The 25061-nt window shown below is 43.4% G+C and overlaps 2 protein-coding genes across 11 annotated transcripts in view; both read left to right on the plus strand.

The window, feature by feature from the left end:
• The window catches only part of CASD1 (CAS1 domain containing 1), a 509685-nt gene that overhangs the window by 406136 nt on the left and 78488 nt on the right, over positions 1-25061 (plus strand). The gene's annotated exons all lie outside the window — the stretch shown is intronic.
• Positions 1-25061, plus strand: part of PPP1R9A (protein phosphatase 1 regulatory subunit 9A) — a 237510-nt gene that overhangs the window by 187552 nt on the left and 24897 nt on the right. For 4 of the 9 annotated variants that reach the window (XM_050941685.1, XM_050941687.1, XM_050941684.1 and 1 more), the window contains exons 12-14: positions 8688-8726; positions 18193-18350; positions 18963-19263. In XM_050941685.1, coding sequence (XP_050797642.1) covers positions 8688-8726; positions 18193-18350; positions 18963-19263 — 498 coding nt within the window. The remainder of the gene's footprint in view (positions 1-8687; positions 8727-18192; positions 18351-18962; positions 19264-25061) is intronic. The other 5 variants (XM_050941689.1, XM_050941693.1, XM_050941691.1 and 2 more) reach the window with 3 other exon arrangements.

Consider the following 25061-nt stretch of genomic DNA (forward strand, 5'->3'; position numbering starts at 1 on the left):
CTACTCTCAGCGGCGCCGATCAAGATCCGGACGCCGCTCGCAGTCCCGGGGCCGCTCCCCGCGGCACCGGTCGTACTCGCGGCACCGATCAAGATCCCGGTCGCCGTCGTACTACTCCCGGCACCGCTCAAGATCGCGGCACCGACGTTCCTACCGAAGCCGTTCCCGGCACAGCAGCGCACGGCACCGGTCGACCTCCCGGCACCGAGCTGGTAGCAGGTCCCGGTCCCGATCGAGGTACCACCATGACTCCCGGTACCACTCGCCGGCACCGCGCAGAGGCGAAATCTGTATGCGCAGGGGCCTGGCACAGTCATTGACAGCTCCTCCGTGGCCTTCACATCACTCGTCCGCCTCTTCACATGTGGACAGCGCCTCCTACGGGGGTTCTGATGTGCAGGCCCACCCGGACCATGGACCACCTCAATGGTCCTTTTGGACGCCCTGGGCATACCACCAAGCCCAGGGCGAACCATTGGGCCCAGCATGCTCCAGCCACTCAGAGCACCGTGCACCAGAGGCCACAGTCAGCCGGCCTCCCCCCTCGGGTATGGAGGAAGATCCTGCGCATCCCCTGGCACAGCAGGATGCCCCAGAGACGGAGGTCCCTCAGGACGAGGCTTCCGTACAGGAACCACTCCTCCCTGGGTTATCTTCTTCCTCGTCCCCAGATGAGGCGGTAGTGGGCACATCTTCATCAGGGCCCCCGCCGATTGATCTCCGCGCACATCAGGACCTTCTGCGGCGCGTTGCCCAAAATATAAACCTTCCTGTAGCGGAAGTCCCTGAAGTGGAGGACCTGGTGGTCAGCATACTCTCCGCAGAAACACCGACCAGGGTAGCCCTCCCCTTCATCAAATCCATCCAGGCGAAGGCGGACACCATATGGCAGTCTCCGGCCTCCATTCCACCCACAGCCCGCGGAGTGGAAAGAAAATATATGGTGCCATCCAAGGGGTATGAGTACCTCTACGTACACCCCGCCCCCTGCTCGTTGGTGGTACAATCAGTCAACGAGCGGGAGCGCCACGGCCAGCAAGCTCCTGCGCCAAAATCCAGAGAAGCCAGGCGCATGGACTTGCTGGGCTGCAAGATTTACTCTGCGAGGAGGCCTTCAGCTCCGTGTGGCAAACCAGCAGGCCCTCCTGAGCCGATACAGCCACAACACCTGGGAGGCTGTCGGCAAGTTTACAGAGCTAATTCCCCAGGACTCACGCCAGGAATTTTCAGCTCTCCTGGAAGAGGGGAAGAGGGTTGCCAGGACCACACTGCAAGCGTTCTTAGATGCCGCAGATTCAGCAGCGAGAACGCTGGTGTCGGGTGTAGCCATGCGTCGGATATCGTGGCTGCAGGCTTCCAGACTACCGCCGGAGTTGCAGTACACGATCCAAGACCTGCCATTCGACGGGCAGGGTCTATTCTCGGAGAAAACAGATCCCAGGCTACAGAGCCTGAAGGATAACCGGGTTATCATGCGTTCGCTGGGAATGCACACACCCCAGACTCAGAGAAGACCATTCCGCCCACACCCTCAGCGCCCTTACCCCCCGCCTCGCCCCAGACAGGACTTTACCCGGAGGTGAGGCCGGCCAAACCGCAGACGACAGTCGGGTCCTCAAAGGGGTAACAATTCTGGGTCCGATAAACCACCGCAGGGACCCAAGGCAAATTTTTGAGGGTGCGCCCGAGAGCAGCTTACCAATCCCTTCCCTGGATCCTCTTCATTTTTTCAACCGCCTCCGCCCCTTCCTGCCGGCGTGGTCCCAACTGACCTCGGATTGTTGGGTCCTGCGCACGGTGGAGTTTGGATACCATCTTCAGTTTATTTCTCCACCCCCCTCCCATCCTCCCTCCTCGTCCCTCTTCAGGGACCCCTCTCACGAGCAACTTATCGTCCAGGAGGTTCGCAAGCTCCTGTTCATCGGAGCTATAGAGGAGGTGCCGAAGGAGTTAAGGGGCAAGGGGTTTTATTCCCGGTATTTCTTAATCCCCAAGTCAAAAGAGGGCCTTCGGCCCATCCTCGACCTGCGAGGACTGAACAAATTCATCAGAAAGTTCAAGTTCCGCATGGTATCCTTAGGAACCATCATTCCTTCCCTGGACCCCGGAGATTGGTACGCCGCTCTCGACATGAAGGACTCATACTTCCACATTGCGATTTTTCCTCCGCACAGGCGGTATCTACACTTTGTGGTAAACCAGGATCACTACCAATTCACTGTCCTCCCCTTTGGTCTCTCCTCGGGTATTCACCAAATGTATGGGGTTGTTGCTGCTTCCCTGCGCCGTCGTTGTATCCACGTCTTCCCTTACCTCGACGACTGGCTTATCCGAGGCACTTCGGAGGCGCAGGTGGTCGGCCACGTCGCCATCATCAGGGAGCTATTTGCGAGCCTAGGCTTGACCATCAACCCAGACAAATCCACTCTGGTGCCTACGCAGAGGATAGAGTTCATCGGGGCATTGCTGGACTCCAACCTTGCGACAGCCAGTCTTCCCCTGCACCGGTTCCAAACCATAGTTTCCCTGGTCAAAGGTCTACAAGCCTTTTCGACCACGTCTGCTCGAGCTTGCCTCGCTCTCCTGGGGCACATGGCCGCATGCACCTTCGTCACGAAGCATGCAAGACTCCACATGCGCCCGCTGCAGACCTGGCTCGCGTCAGTCTATCGACCAGGCAGGGATGCCATAGACACAATCATATCGATTCCACCGACCATTATAGGCTCCCTCGGCTGGTGGACGACGTCCTCCCAAGTATGTGCAGGCCTACCGTTTCACGCCCCCCAGCCCTCAGTGTCCTTGACAACGGACGCGTCATCGCTAGGCTGGGGTGCACACCTGGGGACCCTGCGCACACAGGGTCTCTGGTCGACAAGAGAGCTAACTCTCCACATCAATGTGCGCGAGCTGCGGGCAGTCCGACTGGCATGCCAGACGTTTCAATGCCATTTAAACAGCCGTTGTGTTGCGGTGTTCACGGACAACACAACGGTCATGTATTACATCAACAAGCAGGGCGGGACTCGGTCCTCCCTGCTGTGTCAGGAAGCAATACGCCTGTGGGACTTTTGTATAGCCCACTCTATTCACCTAGTGGCCTCCTTTCTCCCGGGAGTGCGGAACACCCTCGCGGATCACCTGAGCAGGTCCTTTCTATCCCATGAAGGGTCCATCCGTCCGGACGTCCTTTATTCGGTTTTCCGGAGGTGGGGGTTTCCCCGAACAGACCTGTTCGCCTCCAGATCGAACAGGAAATGCCAGGTGTTCTGCTCCCTACAGGGTCGTTCCCCGGGCTCCCTGTCGGACGCGTTCCTCATTCCGTGGAAGGGACGTCTTTGTTACGCTTTTCCACCCTTCCCTCTCGTCCACCGAGTCCTGATCAAGGTCCGGAGAGACAGAGTGTCAATAACCTAGTCCCAGGTTTGGACCTTAGCGTCCAAAATATGGGGGTTAGCATGAAAACCTCCAAGCTTAGTTACCAGCTTGGACCTGGTAAGCTGCCACCACCCAAAAAATTAGTGTTTTGGGGCACTCTGGTCCCCCCAAAAACCTTCCCTGGGGACCCCAAGACCCAAATCCCTTGAGTCTCACAACAAAGGGAAATAAACTTTTTCCCTTCCCCCCTCCAGGTGCTCCTGGAGAGATACACAGAGGCAACCTCCGTGAATCTAAGCAGAGGGAGTCCACCCTCTCTAATTCCAGTCCTGGAAACAAAAGCACTTCCCTCTTCACCCAGAGGGAATGCAAAGTCAGGCTAGTACATCTAACACACACAGATCTCCCCCTGACTTCTTCCTCCCACCAATTCCCTGGTGAGCTGCAGACTCAATTCCCTGGAGTTCCTCACTAAAGAAAAACTCCAACAGGTCTTAAAAGAAAGCTTTATATAAAAAAGAAAGAAAAATACATACAAATGGTCTCTCTGTATTAAGGTGACAAATACAGGGTCAATGGCTTAAAAGACATATGAATAAACAGCCTTATTCAAAAAGAATACAATTTAAAGCACTCCAGCAACTATAGACATGTAAATACAAAACAACAAACCATTTTTGTACTCACAACTTGGAAACAGAAGATTAGAAAGCAGGAAATAGAAAAATCCTTCTCATAGCTGAGAGAGATTCAGGCAGAAGACCAAGAACAAAGGACTCACACACAAACTTCCCTCCACCCAGAGTTGAAAAAATCCTGTTTCCTGATTGGTCCTCTGGTCAGGTGCTTCAGATACTTATTTCCAGGTGAAAGAGACGTTAACCCTTAGCTATCTGTTTATGACATAGAGCCCGCCTCATCCTGATCGCTCTGGCTTGGCCGCGGCAGCCCTGATACACCATGCTGCTCGACCTGTCCCTGGCGGACCCAATTACCCTACCTCCTTGGCCGGATCTGATCACGCAGGATTTCGGCAGGATGCGCCATCCGGATCTACAGTCCCTCCATCTGACTGCATGGCTCCTGGCTGGTTAAGCCAGTCCGAGTTGCGCTGTTCTGCAGCAGCACAACAAGTGTTGCTGGGCAGCAGGAAGCCTTCCACACGTTCAACCTACCTCGCAAAATGGAAGCGCTTCTTCTGCTGGTGCAACCAGCACGGCCACGCCCCACACTCCGTACTAGTCTCCAGTACCCTGGACTACGTGTGGTCTCTCAAGCAGCAGGGATTGGCGATCTCCTCTCTACGTGTTCACCTCGCGGCTATATCCACCTTCCATCCAGGCGAGGCTGGCAAGTCCGTTTTTTCCCATCCCATGGTGTCAAGATTCCTCAAGGGCTTGGAGCGACTGTATCCTCACGTCAAACGGCCTACCCCTACTTGGGACCTGAACCTTGTCTTGACCAGGCTCATGGCGCCCCCCCTCGAACCTTTAGCCACATGCTCGCTGCTGTACCTGTCCTGGAAAGTGGCCTTCCTAGTCGCTATCATTTCGGCTAGATGAGTCTCGGAGCTTCGGGCTCTGACCGTGGACCCTCCGTATACTGTATTCCATAAGGACAAGGTACATGTACCCGGCGTTCCTCCCTAAGGTCGTCTCCGCCTTTCATGTTAACCAGGACGTCTTCCTGCCAGTCTTTTACCCAAAGCCGCATTCATCCCGACGAGAGCAACAGCTCCATTCCTTAGATGTCCGAAGGGCTCTCGCTTTCTACATTGAGAGGACCAAACCCTTCCGCCGTTCACCGCAATTGTTTGTGGCAGTGGCGGAGCGCATGAGGGGCATGGCAATCTCCTCTCAGTGTATCGCATCCTGGGTGACGTCCTGCATCCGGACATGTTACAACTTGGCCCACGTTCCTGCGGGGCCTCTTACCGCCCATTCTACAGGGGCTCAAGCTTCATCTGCCGCGTTTTTGGCCCATGTCCCCATATAGGAAATCTGCCGCGCAGCCACCTGGTCTTCTGTACACACCTTTGCATCACACTATGCACTGGTCCAGCAGGCTAGAGACGACGACGCTTTTGGCGCAGCGGTTTTACAGTCCGCAACATCTCGCTCCGGTCCCACCGCCTAGGTAAGGCTTGGGAATCACCTAATTGGAATGGATGTGAGGAAGCACTCGAAGAAGAAAAGACGGTTACTCACCTTTGTAACTGTTGTTCTTCGAGATGTGTTGCTCATATCCATTCCACACCCGCCCTCCTTCCCCACTGTTGGAGTAGCCGGCAAGAAGGAACTGAGGAGCGGGCGGGCCAGCAGGGGTATATATCAGGCGCCATGCCGGCGCCACTCCAGGGGGCGACCTGTTGGCCCACCGAGTGCTGCTAGGGTAAAAAGTCTCCGACGAACGTGCACGCGGCGCGCACACACCTAATTGGAATGGATATGAGCAACACATCTCGAAGAACAACAGTTACAAAGGTGAGTAACCGTCTTTTTCTACTGAATATTGGCTAGGCCTTATTTGGGATTTCAGTGCCCATTGAAGTCAGTTTGCGTTCTCCATTGATGTTTGAGCAGCACTTTATAAAAAAATAAAGTAGACAAAAGTGAAGGCAGTTCAGAAATGATAGAAAATCTTGCAGTTAATACCTCTGAGGAAATATAGAAACATGGGTCATATTCAGTTTGGAGGTGATGGAGACTCGATAACTCTCAACAAACGCATAGAACTGTTGTAAGAATACAAGGAATAATTATTCTTATCAATGAACAAGGGACAGAGCAAGAAATTAATGGGACTTAACCAGCATTAAAGGAAATGTGTGTTAAATTTAATTATATAAAATACTTTAACAATAAGCATAGTTAAGTGGTCGAGAAAGCTGTCAGGGAAGGTTGACAAGGCCTCTTTGCTAATGATGCTATTATGCAGACTTTAAGAAGTTAAATCTATCCTGCAGTGACAGATAGGAAGGTGAGAAGGGCTAAAGACATACTAAAGGTCATTTCTAACCCAAACAAAAATGATCCTATGAAAACCCTTAGTATTGGCTTCCCAAGACCATACAGTAGCCAACAGTTGCAGTGCATTCTGGACCAGTGCCTGCAAAGTTCTGAGTGCCCTCAACTTTTATTGATGCCCACAGGATCCTTGCAGGAGGAGCTCAGCTTTTTGCAGGATTGAGTCGTGTGAATGAAATGCAAGTTCCTGATCAAATAGTCATTTAAGAGCCACTGACGGTTAATTATACAGATAAATCTTGATTTTACGAAAGTCACAGGGGCACCCAAAACTTTTGTGTAATGAAGGAAGCTGCTGCTCTATGAATATTAAATAATATTAAAGTCTAGTTCAAACAAAAATTCTCTTTGGATAGAAGAATGCATTAGGTTACCTGATGTGTTGATTTTTGGCAGACTTACGAACATTTTATTGATATTTTAACAATTGTTTCATGAACACAAACTAAATATTTCTCTGCAAGCAAATCAGTCTGAATTATTATGTTTAATATAAGATTGTCCTGCTAAAACTGTTCTGCCACGTTGCAGAATTCGTTCCCACAAATCAGAGTTTGTGCATGTTTCTTTCTAGTAAGCATTTATGACACTGAAATCTCTGAAATTTACAAAAGCACTTATCATTACAAGAACTTTTATTATCGGGGGTAGCCGTGTTAGTCTGTGTCCCCAAAAACAACAAGGAGTCCAGTGGCACCTTAAAGACTAACAGATTTATTTGGGCATAAGCTTTTGTGCATCTGAAGAAGTGGGCTTTTTATCCACGAAAGCTTATGCCCAAATAAATCAGTTAGTCTTTAAGGTGCCACCGGAATCCTTGTTGTTTTTTAAGAACTTTTATGTCTCCCAGACAGCCCATTATATGTTGCATCAGATATTTACAGTCATATTTTTAGTGCAACTCTTGACAAAAATGTGGTTTGGGTCAGAAAACTTGCTGTGTAAAAAAGATCCTCTTCTGAAAAGTATTAAGCATACTTGCTCTCTGTGTGTCTGCATCACAGCTGCATATGTTGCTGACAAAAAATGAATCTCTACAGCTGTCATTACTACAGAGCCAATACAGCCATAGATGTAGAGCTGAAATCTGTTCTAAAGCACCTGCCATCATTGTAACTTAGTACCACTCCCTAAGGCTAAAATTTTCCAACTTGGTTGCTGAGATTGGATCAAATTCTGTTGTGAAAAGAGACAAGCTTTTGAGCTACCCAGAGCTTTTTGTCAGGTACTGGAAAGGTACATGGCTACAGCACTGCAAACAAAACTGGTTACAGAAAGTTAGATATCTGATTCCATATTTAGGCACCCAATTAATTGGCTTGCCTTTCAGAAGGGCTGAACACTCACATATCTATGGGCTTAATAATTATGTAGGTAAAACTAGGAGCTGTGGCTGCTCAGTAGAGCTAAGCAGAAATCCAATTTTCCCTTTCATGGGAAATGCCGTGCTTGCATTTTGAAGAGGGGGAGGGGAATTTGGAACAAAACGAAAACAAAGAATTTTAAATTTCCACAAACTTAATTGTTTTGTTTGGTTTTGGACTGATCACAATGTTTTGTTCCAACTACAGCGTTAAAAATTAGCTTTTTATACTATAAAATTAAAGGAATTTCTAAACAAAAAAATCATTTTGAAACAACAAAATTGACATGTTCCATTCTGAAAATTCTGAAATGGAACTTTTCAACATTATTTTGAAATGCTTTGGGTTTTTTTGTTTTAAATGACATTTCAGTGAAATTGACACATCTGCAAAATTATTCATATTAAGCAAAAAAGCATTTTACACTCGAAGAACATTCTAGTAGAAAATTCATGATCAGCTGTAGTGCTCACCACTTCTGAACAGTTAGACAACTTATTGGGTGGATAGATGTGGATTTAGGTGCCCAGATTTGAACATTATAGTTTAAGTACAATCTTTATTGCAAAGCAGTTAAATTTTGACTGCAGAATATTATTTGTGCTAATGCAAAAAAGCAGAAAGAACCCAGCATGATTTTCAGATTCCAGGCTGAGTTTGCAGTTTTGACAATAAAAAACAAAAAATCAATTGTAAATTAAATAAATATATAAAAAGTGTTTGTGGGCTTCCATATTTCTTTTCACTCAATGAATTCCATATCTGTGTCTCTCTTCTGACTATACTCATGTTTTGAGGGTAACTTTATGTTCTGAGGGAGAATCTACTTTTAATAATGCCATTCATGTGTAAGCTTTTTAAGAAAACCACATCTCTTGTGTCTAGTTTCATTAACTAATCACCCTATGCATATTCACAGAAGGAGCTGTTAAGGGTGGAGATCCCGATGATGTCTTTGGTGAGTGCTTCTCCAGAGCAGCATTCTGTGATATGCAGTGTATTGTGCAGTCTTTGTGACAGTCATGTGGTGAGATACACTCTTGTGTTTTTAGTGCTTAGAACTGTAATTCCATGAGTGTGACAAATACAGATGAATCGCCAGAATTATAATCCTGTACTTCTTAATATGTGGCTAGATCCTGAGATACTTGCTCAGTTTTTACTGAGTTCTTAGGCAAAAGCTCCAGAGGCATGTCTTCACTAGAAAATCAGGTTGTGTAAGAACACAACCTTAAGGTATCATATTAATTCACATGATGTTAAATGTGATTTTTAAATCAGTTTAGGCAGTGACATATTTAGTATCTTCTTTGCTGGTCATAGATAAACTCTTCCTGAGCCGTAGGTTCCAGGTCGTGATCTAACACACCCTAATTTTGACAAAACCCTCACTTATGTTAGTGGAAATTTTGCCTGAATAAGAAAGAGTAAACATGAATAAAGATCTCAAGATTTTTCCTCTATTTTGCCTTCATGTGTGTGTGTGTAGTAGTCACTGGAGTTTAAATCCCAGAAAAATTACAGAGTCTGATATCTTTCTTTGTTTTGATGGTCAGTGAAGTGTATACTGAACAAGAGAACTGAACTATTTATAAATGACCTGAACTATTTATAAATGATCTAGCTATGCTGATTTGTTTTTCACTTTTCCCTCATCACCACGTTTGCTGTCCTAAACTGTTTGGTTTGCAGTTCTCTCTGGGTACCTGTTGCATAGCTTTTCTAGTTCTTGTCTGGAGTGCTCCACTTTTAGGTCTGCACATGTCTGTGCATTTTGTGGCCCTCAACATCCAGTGTGCCCACTCTCATGTAGCTATGCATCTTGGTCCATGGACATTTTCTATGGTTTGTCATTGTAACACTCATGGTTTGTAGTGAGTGCTTCTCTCCAGCCTTTCAACTGCTCTGAGAGTCTTCACAAAGGTTTCTTGGTCATTGTGGCTCATCTTCTACAAGTGTGAATAGTCATTTCCCCTACCTGGACAACTGGATCCTCGAGGGTCATTCCTTCCACACCATTCGTTAGCAGCCAACAAGCTAGCTCTCTTCCACTTTCTGGGTCTTTTGCTCAGTGCAAAAAAATCTGGACACCTGTTCAGGGCATCGACTTCATTGAAGCCACCCTGAAGTCTGCAACTTAGAGAGCATACCTACCCACAGACAGGTTTCCCATGATGTCCAACTTCATCTCTACACAACAGCAAAGCCCTCAAATCAGAACAATGTCTGTCTTCAACTTTTAGGACACATGCCAATCAGCGTTTTTGATGCCTCCAAAGCTGGCTCAGAGCTGTTTATGTTCCCACCAAGCACCATTTGTCCATGCAAGTATCTATCCCTCAGAGAGTCTTTGACTTTGAGTTGGTGGAAGGACCCCCACAAGATTTGTGTGGGAGCGCCATTCTTGTGTCAACTCCTTAAAAAGATTGTTGCTACTGATGCCTAACTGTTAGGTTGGGGAGCTGACTTCCAGGACTTAACAGTGCAAGACAAATGGATTCCCCAGGAATCATCACTATACATCAATCTGCTTGATCTCAGGGCAGTTTCAGTATACTTGGCATCATTTCCTACCCAAGATCAAAGGTCATTCAGTCAGGGTAATGACAGACAACAGAGCAGCCATATTCTGTATATACTGCCAAGGAAGAGGAAGATCCCAATCCTTAAATCCAGAAACCATAAAACTTTGGAATTGGTTAATATCTGACCAAGTCAACATCTCACTGGCTTACCTACTAAATCTGCAAAACATCATAGCAGACACTCTGAGCAGACATTTCTGCCTAAACCACACATGACAGCTGAGTGCTTTGGTAGTTCAAAACATTTCTCTCTTCTGGGGCATTCCAGGGAGAGAACTCTTTGTGATGCTACCCACCATGAAATGCTGGTGCATCTGTTCGAGAGGAGGACATGGTCACAAGTCCTTGGGCAATGCTGTCCTCGTTCCTGTCCTTGAACATGATATATGCCTATCCCCCAATACCATTGCTTCTTAGGGTCCTCATCAAATTAAGACAAGAAAAGATAGTAATCATTTCTCATATCACTGGCCTGGCTGAGCCAAGTATGGTTTAGGGACCTGAGTCACCTGTCTCTCTGGTCACCTTTTCATCTCCCTCTGACAGCAGACATAGGAATTGGGCACCATAACCCATTCCAGACTCTCCTCACTTCATCTCAAAGTCTGGCACTTCAATACTCTGTGGCTTAGAAAGAGTCTGTTTTCTTGTGCTGTTGAACAATAGGAAACCTTCTACAAGACTTACCTGCAGAAGTGGAAGAATTTCCAGTATTTTTGGTATTGCTCATCCTACCACTGAGACATTCATCAAGGGCTGGAACAATATTTTCCTTAGTGTTAGAGAGCCTACTCTGCTTTGGGACGTTACTCTACTTCCTGATGCCTTGTGGAAAACACCCTTTGTACCCACTGGGAGTTGTTCCCTTCTCCATTTATCCTTCAAAACCTCATTTCTCATAGCCATCACTTCAGCCAACAGGATAGAGGAATATGGAATGCTTATGGCTGATCCGCCATACATAATATTCTGCCAGGGCAAAGTGATTCAGTGACCCCATCTTCACTTCCTACCTAAGTTCTCATTAGACTTCCACATCAATTCAAGACATTCAGTTACACTGCTCTACAGCCAAAATGCTTCTGAAATAAATGTAGTCCAACTTTGCTAATTCTGGGTCACTGAGAACGAAAATGATGCTTAAAATTGTTGATTGGCTCTAGTTTTCAAGATATGCTATCGGGTCAGTATATACGACCGTTGACTTGGGAATGGCGGAGGATAAGTGAGTTATAAAGGGAAGGGATCTCAATTTAAACCAGAAATGACTAAAATACATCTATGACTGGGTTTGGACAGTACTTGCTTTTTAGGCAAAACAATGAATGATGCAATCTGAAGCTGGTATTGCATCATACATGATATGAATTGCATCATGTTATTCCTAGAAGTCATGGATGATGCAATCATAACGAAGCTTACATCACTCTGCTGAACAAATTGCCCTATATCAGCTCTAGAAATCATACAGTGTCGTGTGCTCTCTTATTTGTCAGTGTTTGATTTTGCAAAGGGACACATTTCAGTTTAGCCAAAGTGAGCAGAGATGCCTTGTACTTGTGTGAACAGTGCAGATAACTTCTGCTATGTTTGTGGTGAAGTGACTTTTGCATCACAAAAGCGCAGAATAACTACTATGGTTAAGAAATCCTATCACCTTTATTTTGGCTGCAAAATTGGAGATCAGGACAAGAGGTGGGCCCCACACATATGCTGCATCACTTGTGCAACAAATCTTCGCCAGTGGTTGAACAGGAAAAGGAAATCTATGCCTTTTGCAGTGCCAATGATTTGGAGAGAGCCAACAGATCATACCAGCAATTGTTACTTCTGCATGGTGCCTCCAGTTGGGAAAGGTGTGTCAAAGAAGAAAAAGTGGACTGTGCATTATCCAAACATTCCATCAGCTATATGCCCAGTACCCCACGGAGAAGACTGCCGGTTCCTGATGCATCAGAATCATTTTCACTTGAGTCAGACAAGGAAGAGGATGAAACTTCTGGTCTTGTACCATCAATGTCACAGGACCCACATTTTCTCCCATCCTCCTCCTCTGAACCACACCTCATAACACAAGGTGAACTGAATGACATTGTCAGGGGTTTGGAACTATCTAAGAGTAAGGCAGAGCTGTTGGGCTCCAGACTACAGCAGTGGAATCTCCTGGCAGGCTATCAGGGCAAATGGAGCCCATCAATGCTTGCAGACTATGGCTGGACAGTGACAAGAGATGCTCCATTTAATGAATACAAGAGACAAGCCTAGAAGCGTCGAGTAGACACTGAATAGGACTAAACTATGTACAAAATAGTTTTTTGCCTTTTGTTTCATAATAAATTTTATTTATATAACCCTTTTGCTGATTTTTAAAGTGTTACATAAACAGGACAAGTGAAATATTATCATGTAAAGCAACCATAAACACATGAAAAAAGACCTAGGTTTACAATTTATGATTAAAACTCTGCTATCTACACAATATACATAGACATAAAATGTAAAAACTTAAATATCTTAGAAACAGTAGCCAATCAGTTGTTTTAATTGTCATATTTGAATTCAGCACATCAAAATACATAATAAATATCACATTTTATCTCTGAAGCAGACAACTTCTCAAAAATTGTAGACCAGTGTTATTAGTATTTACCCAAACCTCATGCTTCCAGGGAATAAGCCAGTCTCCACACTCTTGATGTAAGAAGAGCCATTACCTTCTATCTCGACAGGACTAAACCACTTAGAACCTCCCCTAGATTTTTTGTTGCCTTTGCAGAAAGGCTGAAGAGAGCCTATGTTTCTAGGCAAAGACTATCTAAATCGGTATCATGTTGGTCTGTTAGGAAGCTTCTTGGGTGTATCCTTTGCCTAAGCTGATGGCCCATTCTGCCAGACACCATCTGCCTCTACAGCCCTACTTAAGAGCATACCTATCACAGACATAGCCAATGTTGCTACCTGGTCATTTGTGCACACCTTCTCTCGGCACTATGCATTCATGCTTCCAGAGCAAATATAGTCTTGGAGAAGGCTGTTCTCTGAATATACTGAATCTGTCTCTTCAGCACCGTCCTCCATAATTGAGGCTCTGCTTGGGATTCACTTGAAGTGAAGGATCCATAGGGACAATAATGCAGAGAAGGAGAGGTTACTTACCTATACAGCAACTAGAGTTCTTTGAGATGTTTTGTCTCTGAGTGCTCTGCTGCCCTCTCTCCTTTCCCCTTTGCTTTGGAATCTTTGCCTGCTGGACATCAGAGTTGAGAAGGAACTGGAGCAGCAGCGGTATGCTTCTCCCTATCTGCCCTCAGTCTGGAGCACATGGAGATGTAGAGCACACATGCTCTCCTGAGGACATTGCTGGCAAAAATCTCTGGTCAGAAGGATATAGACATGCACACACCTAAAGTGGAGGATCCATAGGGACAAAACAGCTTGAAGAACTCCAATTACTGTACAGGTAAGTAACCTCTCCTTCCTAACACAGCTTGCAGAAACACTGGATTTGGGGAGATTTTGAAAGACAACCAGCTGCTAAGGAACTGCAGCAGGCATTAGCTGAGCTGTTTCCCTCCATGCTAGCACTAAAACAGTTCACGTTGAAATGGTCCTTAGACTTGAAAGTGAGCCTAATGAAAATGTTTTTCGGAGCAAACTAAAGACAATTGGAGTACTTTGGTATGAAGTGTTTTACAAGCTTTCCTTGGGGTTAGAAAAGTTCATATACAAAAGTAAATTTCTTTAGAGTAGGCAAGGCCAATGGGACTGCTTGTATGTCAGGGTTTGCAGGGTCATGACCTTCATTTATACCCTTGAAATCAAGAGTGCTCCGATTATCACTTCCAAGACTATGTGACTCTGTAAGTGCTTCATATTACCCCAGTGTTTGTAGAAGGTGAAATTTTCAACTAGCTTCATAAGTTTGCTTATAATAGGAGGAGGAACCCATCCCACTGTGTGGTTTATTTCAGAGAAGTGCACAAAGAGTTATATGGCTGACCTTGCTTAATGTTACAGCTTCAGTGCGACTTGGTGCTAAGGATTGCTTTTTACCCCTCCCCATGGGATAGCAATAACATCTCTCCCGCTCAATCAAATAGAGCATAGGAAAATGAGGAGGTGATAACCTACTTGAGATCACTTGATAACTTTGATATTTCCGGAGGTTAGTGCAATGTAACCCAGTATAGGAAGTCTGAAAATCTGTTGAAAAGCTTTGAGGCAATTCACTGTAGCTCAAATCCTGTGGTCCTTAATCAGATTGGAAACTATTATCAATCTCAGTAGGAGAGTGCCTGAGTAGAAAAAATTAGTTAAGTACCTCAGGATTTGCCATAAGAACAGCCATACTGGGTTAGACCAAAGGTCCATCTAGCCCATTATCCTGTCTTCCAACACTGGCCAATGCCAGGTGCATCAGAGGGAATGAACAGAATAGGTAATCATCAAGTGTCCATATACACACACAATACTTTAATAGTTGCAAGCTACACAGGTGCTCAGTTTTCTTTTTTTCACAATAAAAACTAATATATTGAGTTCTGTGTATATAAAATTTTTGTGTCTTGTTCAAGAATTGCACAACTTGGCCTCTGCTGATCTCTGATCAGCCAAGGTTGGAATAGGAACCAGTTTATCCGAGCCAAGATTTCCACCTGGTTACTATCTAGTTGTACAAGAAACATACATTTAATTACTGTGTTATGAATGCTGTGGTTATTGTCTGTCTTTATAAGCAGATCAAGTTTGGAAGTTCCCCAACTTGGCTATGCAGACTTGGAACTTGACCCAGAAAGCATCTCAGTAATTGACAAAACCACAATTCTTGCATTGTACATACAGAAGTATAGTAAGCTTGTGGGTTCTAATACAGATTGTGTTTGAGAGATTAGTGAGGAGAGGGAAAATTGAAACTGTAAGGAATTTATTTTCTTTCTTGGCATGCAATAAGAGAACAAATTTTAAAAGATTGATTGCATCTTATTACTCTTTCACAAAATGTTTAGTTTGCCAAAATATTCAAGCCTCTTTCAAGTGAAAGATATAAAGAGCTTTCTAGAAATACTGCAATTATGTTAACACAATTTGTTGAGAGAGTCATGTATTTAAGCTTAAGCTGACTAATACCCTTTGTTCACAAGGCATTTTTGAGCAGATCACCTTTGAGCCCAGGTTTGTCTTTTGTGAAAATGTAGCTGTTTCCTTGTTCTGTTGTTTGTGAAATGTTATTTTTGAGCATGTGCTCCAGCTATGGTGTAGGTCTGCCCATGGTTGAGGGAAGAGAGAAGATCTGAAAGGGCAAGCCTTCTGTTTCTATTTGACAATTGGGTTGATGGAGTTTTATGGTAGGCAGGCACGCACAAGTGTGTAAGGGGAGGTGGGAGATGAGAGGGTACTGGTACCTAGTTCTTTTTATCTATGTTAATAATCATGTGTCTGTAATCTCTTCATATGGACTGTTGGTGAAATTCACCCCTCCCTGTAAAAATCCCAAGTGTTAAGGCTTTGTACAGAGAGGTAGGTAGGGTGGCGGAGTTCACCTCCCCAACCTGCATTCAGCCCTCTGTGGTAGCTCTCCCTCTCTGTGGGTCAGACAAGTACTATCCTGCATGGGCGTTTTAGGCCACTTGCTCAGCATAATGGCAGATCTAGGAGTCCTTCTCATGGCCCACCTTCAGCAACTCCTTTGTCAGCTTTCAGCATGGGCACAAAATGCCCCTCCATCTCACATATGGGAACACCTGTATGAACTTTCCATCTGTGCCTCTATCCTACGAGGCCAAAGCAATGTTTCCAAGGTGCAGAGTGCCTTTCATAGGCCCTCCTGTGTTGATTAATTTCATCCTATTTGCACTGTCATGACAAGGCTCAGGAAATACCTTCGACATTTTCTTGCATGGAAATTTGTATTTTGAACCTCTTGAGGTTTTCACACACAGCTGTCACATTCACTTGCTTGATGACCTTATAAAGTCATTTTACTGTGGGAAAGGTCAGAAACAGCTCCTGTAAGTGGCTAAGGAGGTTGTGCTAAAGTGATGATCAGAGTGAAGACTGCCTTCTCCAGAGTCCTGCTACAGAACTGTAGTTTGAGGAGAAGCTAATGACACATTGTTACGTGAAGATGAGGTTGCCTTTGTATTGCAGTAACCCTAAATCCCTATTGTGCTAGGACCATTGGTTCTAGGGTGCTGGTGGGTTTGTTTTGTTTTGTTGGTTGGTTGGTTGGAGGGCTTGGTTTTTTTGGTTTTTTTTGGCTTTAGAAGGCTTCAGATGTTTGAAAGAGTTCTGAATGAGATGGGGAAGATCCAGTGTGATGATGAGAGGAGCAATTCTAAAGGGGGCAAGGAGGCATAAAGCAGCAGCTGAGGTTGGTAATGGTCCATTAAGAAAATGCTTTTGTTCACAGAGCGGATGGGAATGGGAATGGGAATGCATAAGCCATGTTTGTGTTGTCAGACATAAACGTGGAAACCAAACTCCTTCAATCTCCAGAGAAAGACCAGGATTCCTCCTCACGCCACCTCCTTTCTTTTATTAATTTGATTAATAAATTGCAACTCTCAGATTTGTATTGCATACCAGCAGGAATTTAAAAACAATCTGATCAATCAGATTCCTCATTTCATAGAACAGATACATAGATATACTGTGTATACACACACACAATTGGCTGAATCCCTGGAAAGTTTTGCAACATGGAGAAATGTCTTCTTAGAGTTTCTTTTAAAAACATAAGTGCCAAATTCATAAGTTTTATGTAGGTTAGACTCATTTACACTCACTCAGATGTCATTTATGCTCAGATACCATTAGCCTGTGTTTATACCCACACATGAGGGAGCAGCTTCTTTCCTGAGCCAAGATCAACTTGGCACAGGACAGCATCTGTTATGGCTTTCTTAAGCTGCAGAGGCCCTGATAGAATTTAGAGCAGCTTATGGGCTGCTGTAACTTGAATCAGTTGGAAATGGTCCCTAATAGTGATGATCATATGCAAGCTATGAGCTGAAATAGTTGAGAAGAGATGCAGCCTGCTTCTCCCTGTCATCATCCTGCTCTACCTTTAGGTGGCTGGGGTGAGCAATTGGCAAACCCGAGCTCCTATGCCAGTTGAAAATTCCCTCTTCCCATAGAAATTATTAATAGATGAGCTGTGGCCAGGTTCAGGCCCTTTACAGTGCTCAGGTGGCTATAAAGGACCAGGCCAGGGGCAGGTAACTTGGCCCTGTGAGTCTAAATTGGTGTAATTTATTTGTCAAGGAGCTGGAAGAAGGTGTATATTAAAGATGGGTGAGGGTTACTTTAATATATGCCTTCTTCCTGTTCTTAGTTATGTAAATTACAATGATGTGAACTTCCTTGCATGTGGATAGAGTGGGTATGAGGGAGTCTAAGTTAGTGTAAGTAGGTCTAGTTTACACCACTTTACGTATCACTTATGTATTTGGCACCATGAGATGTTTCATTGTTTTGTATTATAACTGTTATATTATGTTATAACTGACTGTTATGACTTTACAAAATATTGCACTGATTTACTGGGTCTAATTTTTCAGTGTGTGCAACTTTGTGCCTAATTTCTATGCACAGTTACTGAAATTGCATTTGTAGATTTGCTAATAGCTTATGCAAATGCCTGGCTTTTTGTACATGCATATCGTTAATTTGTGCAGCCAGTTTCAGTGATTGCACTTGCAAATAAGGCATGTAAAAGTGCATGCACGTTTGGACATACATTTGCAGATCAGGCCTCTGTGTGTAATCTGACAAGAGTTAAATTGCTAATTTTATCCAAGGAATATTGTTATTAAATATCTTTGAATCCTGTTTTCATAGATTTCAATGAAGCAGTCCCAGAAACAGAGAGGCTGGACTCCAAAGCACTGAAAACTCGAGCCCAGCTTTCAGTAAGGAACAAACGGCAGAGACCTACTAGAACAAGGCTCTATGACAGTATCAGTTCAACTGATGGAGAGGACAGCCTTGAACGAAAGGTGAGAAGGCTTTCCCTTTCTCTTATTCATAGGATAATGTGCTAGATTACTCTTGTTATTTGTTTCATCCTGTATCTTCGTCCTTTCATTTTAGTCTAGGTAGAATGTATTCATCTGTGGCCAACATATTCTGAACAGTCTGAACAGTGTGCAAGCCGTGTCACCTTGGAGGCAGCACATCTGTTTTTCTCACAGGAACAGCAAAATTCCTGTCTCATTTTCATGTATTATGCTATTGTTGTGAAGGTCACTTCATTGTTTTCCCCATTTGAACTAACAATGAGCACTATGCTTAGCGGGTCATTTAATTTATGTGGGAGGAGAAGCGAACTCGAATCCTGCATTTGCTTATTTCTCTGTGCGAATGACAGTTAATTTAATATCTACTCTTTGATTTTTCTGATCCTGACTCTTGAACCTGTAAGCAAATTATTGGTATGAAACACATGTGTGTGATATAAAAAGTAACAGTGTGACTTACTAGAACATTGCTTAAAAATATAAAGGCTCCACAAATTGTTGTTAAATGAAAGGATTGCATGTTCAAAATAAATGTTGCTCTGATTGGTTGCTAAATGGCATAACTTGCTTTATAATCTCTTATACCCACAGCCTTCAGACAGTTACAGTAGTCCCATGCACATTTCAAAATCACTTCTGCCCATATGTGTGAGAGCATCCTCACCAGCATCAGATTCTGGTGCTTCCTCCCTCTCCCCAGTGGCTAGCAGTGCAGCCTTCTCATTTGACAACGTAGCTGAAAACCAAGAAGGAGGACAGCAGCACAAAGGAGGTGTGCTTTCCCATTATGCTCGGGGAGACACTCCACTTTCCTCTCCTTCAAAATCCAGTCACAGTTCTGAAACATCTCCTTTGCATCACCCAACCAACAGGAATGTTTTACAAGACAAAGGTATAATTATTTTTTACAAATGAGTCAGTGCGTCGCTTTGCTCACTTACGTTTATGTGGTGCACTCTTCTTGTTTTATTAGCACTTACGTCTCTAACAGGCCCTGTAGACACCTTGAAGTCGGAAAATAGCAGTTCTCTTCATTTGGTGGTAGGTGGAAGGGACACAGATTAAGTCAAGACAAGAATTGTTTCCTCTTTTTCCCTCGAGCTGGTTGAAAAAAGGAGGAGGGAAATCACAGAAGTATTTTGAAATTTTTATCCCACATTTATTTTTTTAATTTGGAAATTTAAAAAATTCAGACATTTGTCAAAATTCAAAATGTTTCAGTCAGCTCCATATACTTCGTGAGTAGAGCATACCGGACTAGTGCTTAAGAACATTCTTCAGTGTTTATACTGAAATCCTGAGAGGCACTTTAATAAAACTGTTAGTAACTCAAAATGTGTGGGTTGGACATTGGTACCTGTGTTTCATGGTGGAGGTTATATGGAGAAGAGCATAGCATAGATGTTGTAGTTTTGTTAATAGATGAGGGGCTATGTTGTCTTCTGGATTAAGCAAGAGACCAAAAACCAGGAACTCCTCTGTTCTAAACTCAGTATTTCTTATTGCTTGTGAAGCTTTAACCAAATCATTAGTTTTCTCAGTTTCCTGAGATGTAAAATAGGGATAATGATACAGTGCATTTTTATATAGCTCACGCAGGTGTTTCAAAGATTAGTTTGGTTGTGCTGCAGTTTGAAACTACAGTGTAGTACAAAGTACTACTCCTTTTCCAGCTCCAGTGTAGTGCCAGTGTGTCTGATTTAGGCATTTTAACTCATAATGTCTCTCTTTACTTAGATTGGGCATTCCTTAATCATTAGTGAAGCAAAACTAGCATTAATGTCAATGGGGATTCTGTCCAATAAGGACTTATGTTGGGACCTTTAACGACTTCATAAAAGACACTCACTGAATTAAAATAACTACAAATAAATACTCACTTTGGTTTTGTTGATCTCCTGCTGAAAATTTTTGCCATTGTTTTATTAGGAGTCAAGTTTTTCCCCATCATAATATGATAGACAATAAGGCCCTCTCCAACAGATTCTTACCAAGATACTGCGTTTGGAAAAGGTGAACCCTGATGTCAGCATTCTGACCTTGACACCAGAAATTCCTATTATATATCCCTATTTATGGTACTCTAATTGTGGGATAGCTAATACATTGGAGTAAAATTCAAAGCTTGAGTGCAATGTGTCAGCTGATAAAAAACTGTAGTTCTGTGTAAATGTGTTCATTGGTGAAATCATAAGTGCTGCATGACCTCAGTGAAAATCGCATTTGATGAGAACTTGGCTGAAACTGATGGGTTTAGATCTCAAAATCTAGTGGAATATACCCTTGCATGGTAAACCCTCCTTCATTCAACTATCAGAGGGGTAGCCGTGTTAGTCTGGATCTGTAAAAGCAGCAAAGAATCCCGTGGCACCTTTGGCCGTGCTACATCGGCCAAACTGGACAGTCGCTACGGAAAAGGATACATGGACACAAATCAGATATTAGGAATGGCAATATACAAAAACCTGTAGGAGAACACTTCAACCTCCCTGGCCACACTATAGCAGACCTTAAGGTGGCCATCCTGCAGCAAAAAAACTTCAGAACCAGACTTCAAAGAGAAACTGCTGAGCTTCACTTCATCTGCAAATTTGACACCATCAGCTCAGGATTAAACAAAGACTGTGAATGGCTTGCCAATTACAAAACCAGTTTATCCTCCCTTGGTTTTCACACCTCAACTGCTAGAACAGGGCCTCATCCTCCCTGATTGAACTACCTCATTATCTCTAGCTTGCCTGCATATGTATACCTGCTCCTGGAAATTTCCACTACATGCATCTGACGAAGTGGGTATTCACCCACGAAAGCTCATGCTCCAAAACGTCTGTTAGTCTGTGAGGTGCCACGGGATTCTTTTCTCCTCCTTCATTCCTCACTATTGTCCTTTTATATGTGTTTAATTATACAATTAATTGTAACAAGGGGATTTGAAGCCCACTCAGTGCCCCCTCCCCCATTGTAGGTCCTGGAACTAATCTATATTTTAATTGATACAGAGGTGATATGCTTTTCCCACTATGAACAGTGTTCTGTGGGTAACCAGAGTATAATGAGTACTGGTATGTTAAAATCAAAGTAGAACAAGTTAGTTTCAGACAGAAGTATTTGCATTTAATATGTTCTCCAGTACAGCGATATCCTCAAGTGTTTGGCAGCCAGTGTTCCAGTGACTGCTTTATAATAGCATTTAATTGATTATTAACTAGTCTTAAAAATTCTTATTGTACAGGAAATGGGCCAGTAACTAAACACAGTAGATTCTCTTGTTGTGTTTGTGGTGTGGATTGAGCTGGGTTTGTTTTAAAGACTGAGAGTACTCATGTGTGCATGCACACTCCTGTGCATGTAAGTGGCTAATGACTAAACCTGTAATATTGCACCGTTCTATATTCTCTGGTTAATGAACATGGCACCTTTCAAGTATTTGTCTGAAGTGTTACGGAAAGCCATAGCTCTAAACAGTTACAACATAATGAGAGAGATTACATTCCAAAGTTATTTTAAAGTTTCTTAGTTTTTTAGAATAGTTCTAGCTTAGATTCTCTCTTGGGCTGTGACCATTTTTTACAGCAATATCATCATCCCAACTCTAAAGATAGCAGATGTGCTTTCTGACGGATCCTCTGGTGCTGTAAAGCTACTTCTCCTACCCTACTGCTGCTGGCGTAGGAAGTGTGGTTCTGGGAAGAGGTAGGCCTGGACGTCTCTGTCAGCTCCTTGGTGCTGTTAGCTGTGGATGTGAGTTAGAGTACTGCTTTCCCTGAATTACACTGTGTACTGCTTGGCTGTAGCTGAAAATCTGGGCTTTTGTTTACAAAGCAGCCCCCTTCAAAATTACTAGGACTGAAAAACCAGCCAACCAAAAGCCAGTTAAAGTAAGATTAAAACATTAGAAAAATTAAACAAAATACTAAAAAGCCAAACAACATGATCAAAACAGATTATCAAGGAGACATTCAGTCATAGGGGCCAGTTACACAACTGATGTGAACAGCACATCTCCAATAACTTAAATAGAATCATGAGCACAGAAAACTTGCCCCAGTATTTTTAGAAATATCTCCTTTACTACCAAGGAAGAATGTAGCACATCTCTACCTCTATACAACACTGTCCTCGGGAGCCAAAAAATCTTGCTGCGTTATAGGTGAAACCGCATTATATCAAACTTGCTCTGATCTGCTGGAGTGTGCAGCCCCGCTCCCACGGAGCACTGCTTTACTGCGATATAGCTGAATTTGTGTTATATCACGTCACATTATATTGAGGTAGAGGTGTATAACTATTTAATTGGCTTAGATTTCTCTGCTACTGTGCTATCAGAGAAATAACATCCCGAATTATAACAATAAAGGAAATATACAAATTGAAATCTTAATTTTCCTGGACCAACACGTAGTCTTTTGATATTTGAAAATGTGCAGGATGTTATTCACGAGGTCAGATTAAATTTCATATTGGTTTCCTCTGGCCTTAAAATCTATTAAATCTATGAAAGTATTGTTTGATCATTAGCAAATAATATATTAGTATCAGAGGGGTAGCTGTGTTAGTCTGTGTGTCGGTAAAAAGCGACAAAGAGTCCTGTGGCACCTTATAGACTAACAGACATATTGGAGCATAAGCTTTAATAAAACACCTGTATGGATATTGTGTAGCGTTCTAGTTAGTGACAAGTTCTGAAGGAACACAAATATGAATTTGGAGAACTATTAACTGTGGTGTGTAACCCACTTAAATCAGCCTCTGTACCAGATGACTAGAGGTGAGCTAATGTAATGCGGATTTTTTTTAACGGTTCCAGAATCAGTCCTGACAATAACAGGCTGGTAAGCCTGATTTCTGTACCTGGCAAATTGGTTGGAATATAGTAAAAAACAGAATTATCAGACACATAGATTAACATGATTTAGTACGAAAGAGTGAACATGACTTTTGTAAAGGGAAATCATGCCTCACCAATGTAGTAGAATTTTTTGAGGAGGTCAGCAAACATATGGACAAAGGTGATCCAGTGAACACAGTATACTTGAACTTTCAGAAAGCCTTTGACAAGATCCCTCACCAAAAGCTCTTAAGCAAAGTAAGTAGATATAAGGTAAGAGGGAAGGTCCTCTCATGGATGAGTAACTGGTTAAAAGACAGGAAACAAAGGACAGGAATAAATAGTTTTCAGAATGAAGAGAGGTAAATAGTGGTGTCCCCCAAGCATCTGTTCTGGGACAAGTGCTCTTCAATATATTTGTAAATGATCTGGGAAAAGAGGTAAACAGTGAAGTGGCAAAGTTTGCAAACAATACAAAATTACTTAAGGTAGTTAAGTCCAAAGCTGACTGCAAAGAGCTACAAAGCAATCTCACAAAACTGGGTGGCTAGGACACAAAATGACAGATGAAATTCAATATTGATAAATGCAAAATAATACATATAGGAAAATATCATTCCAACAATGTATACTAAACGATGGGGTCTAAATTAGCTGTTACCCCTCAAGAATGAGATCTTGGATCATTGCGGATATTTCTCTGAAAACATCCGCTCAACGTGTAGTGGTGGTCAAAAAAGCCAGCAGAATGTTAGGAAGCATTAGATAATAAGACAGTAAATATTATAATGCCACTATATAAATCCATGGTATGCCCATACCTTGAATACTGTGTGCAGTTCTGGTCTCCGCATCTCAAAAAATATATATTAGAATTGGAAAAGGTATAAAAAATGGTAATGATTAGGGGTATGGAATGTTTCATTAGGAGAAGAGAATAAAAAGACTGTTCAGCTTGGAAAAGAGATGACTAAGGGAGGTTATGATAGCGGCCTATAAAATCATGAATGGTGTGAAGGAAATGAATAAGGAAGTGCTGTTTGCCCCTTCACATAACACAAGTACTAGGGGGCCATCTGATGAAATTAATAGGCAGTAGGTTTAAAACAAAAGGAAGTATTTCTTCATACAACACACAGTCAACCTGTGGAACTTGTTGCCAGGCGATGTTGTGAAGGACAAAAATATAACTGGGTTCAAAAAAGTGTTAGATAAGTTCATGGAGGAAAAGACCATTAATGTCTATTAGCCAAGATGGTCAGGGATGCAACCCCATTCTCTGGATGTCCCTAAACCTCTGACTGCCAGATGCTGAGACTGGACAATGGCGTATGGCTCACTGGATAATTGCACTATTCTGTTCATTCCCTCTGAAGCATCTAGCATCAGCTATTGTCCGAAAACAGAATACTGGGGTAGATGGACCATTGTGTCCAGTCTTATGTTCTTCCAGCATTATGATCCAGGCATACACATTTACTAGGAGATAATGGCATGCAATCTAATCCTTTTCAGTCAATCTGTTTATATGCAAACTAGTTAGTTTATAATATCTCTTGCATGATGCCAGGGACAGCCAGACAATGGCACAAGTAGGCAGTTCATTTCTGTACTCCATTAAGAAGGCTGTCCATTTCACAGTTTCAGAATGCAAGGCCCTCATGAACCCTTTTATCAAGGAGGAGGGCAGGTAGTTTTGGCAGGGATAACGTGGAAAGTTGTTAAAATGTGCCAGTGCAGTCTATTCTAAAACATCTCATTTTCTCAGAAAGAGACACGTTGTCAGTATACACCGAAAGCACTGACAGAATAAATTGTGCCAGATCGATAGAACTGTGTCAAGACCCTTACTGTATCTGTTG

Source organism: Gopherus flavomarginatus, chromosome 2, assembly GCF_025201925.1.
Source record: "Gopherus flavomarginatus isolate rGopFla2 chromosome 2, rGopFla2.mat.asm, whole genome shotgun sequence".
NCBI classification, from domain to species: domain Eukaryota; kingdom Metazoa; phylum Chordata; order Testudines; family Testudinidae; genus Gopherus; species Gopherus flavomarginatus.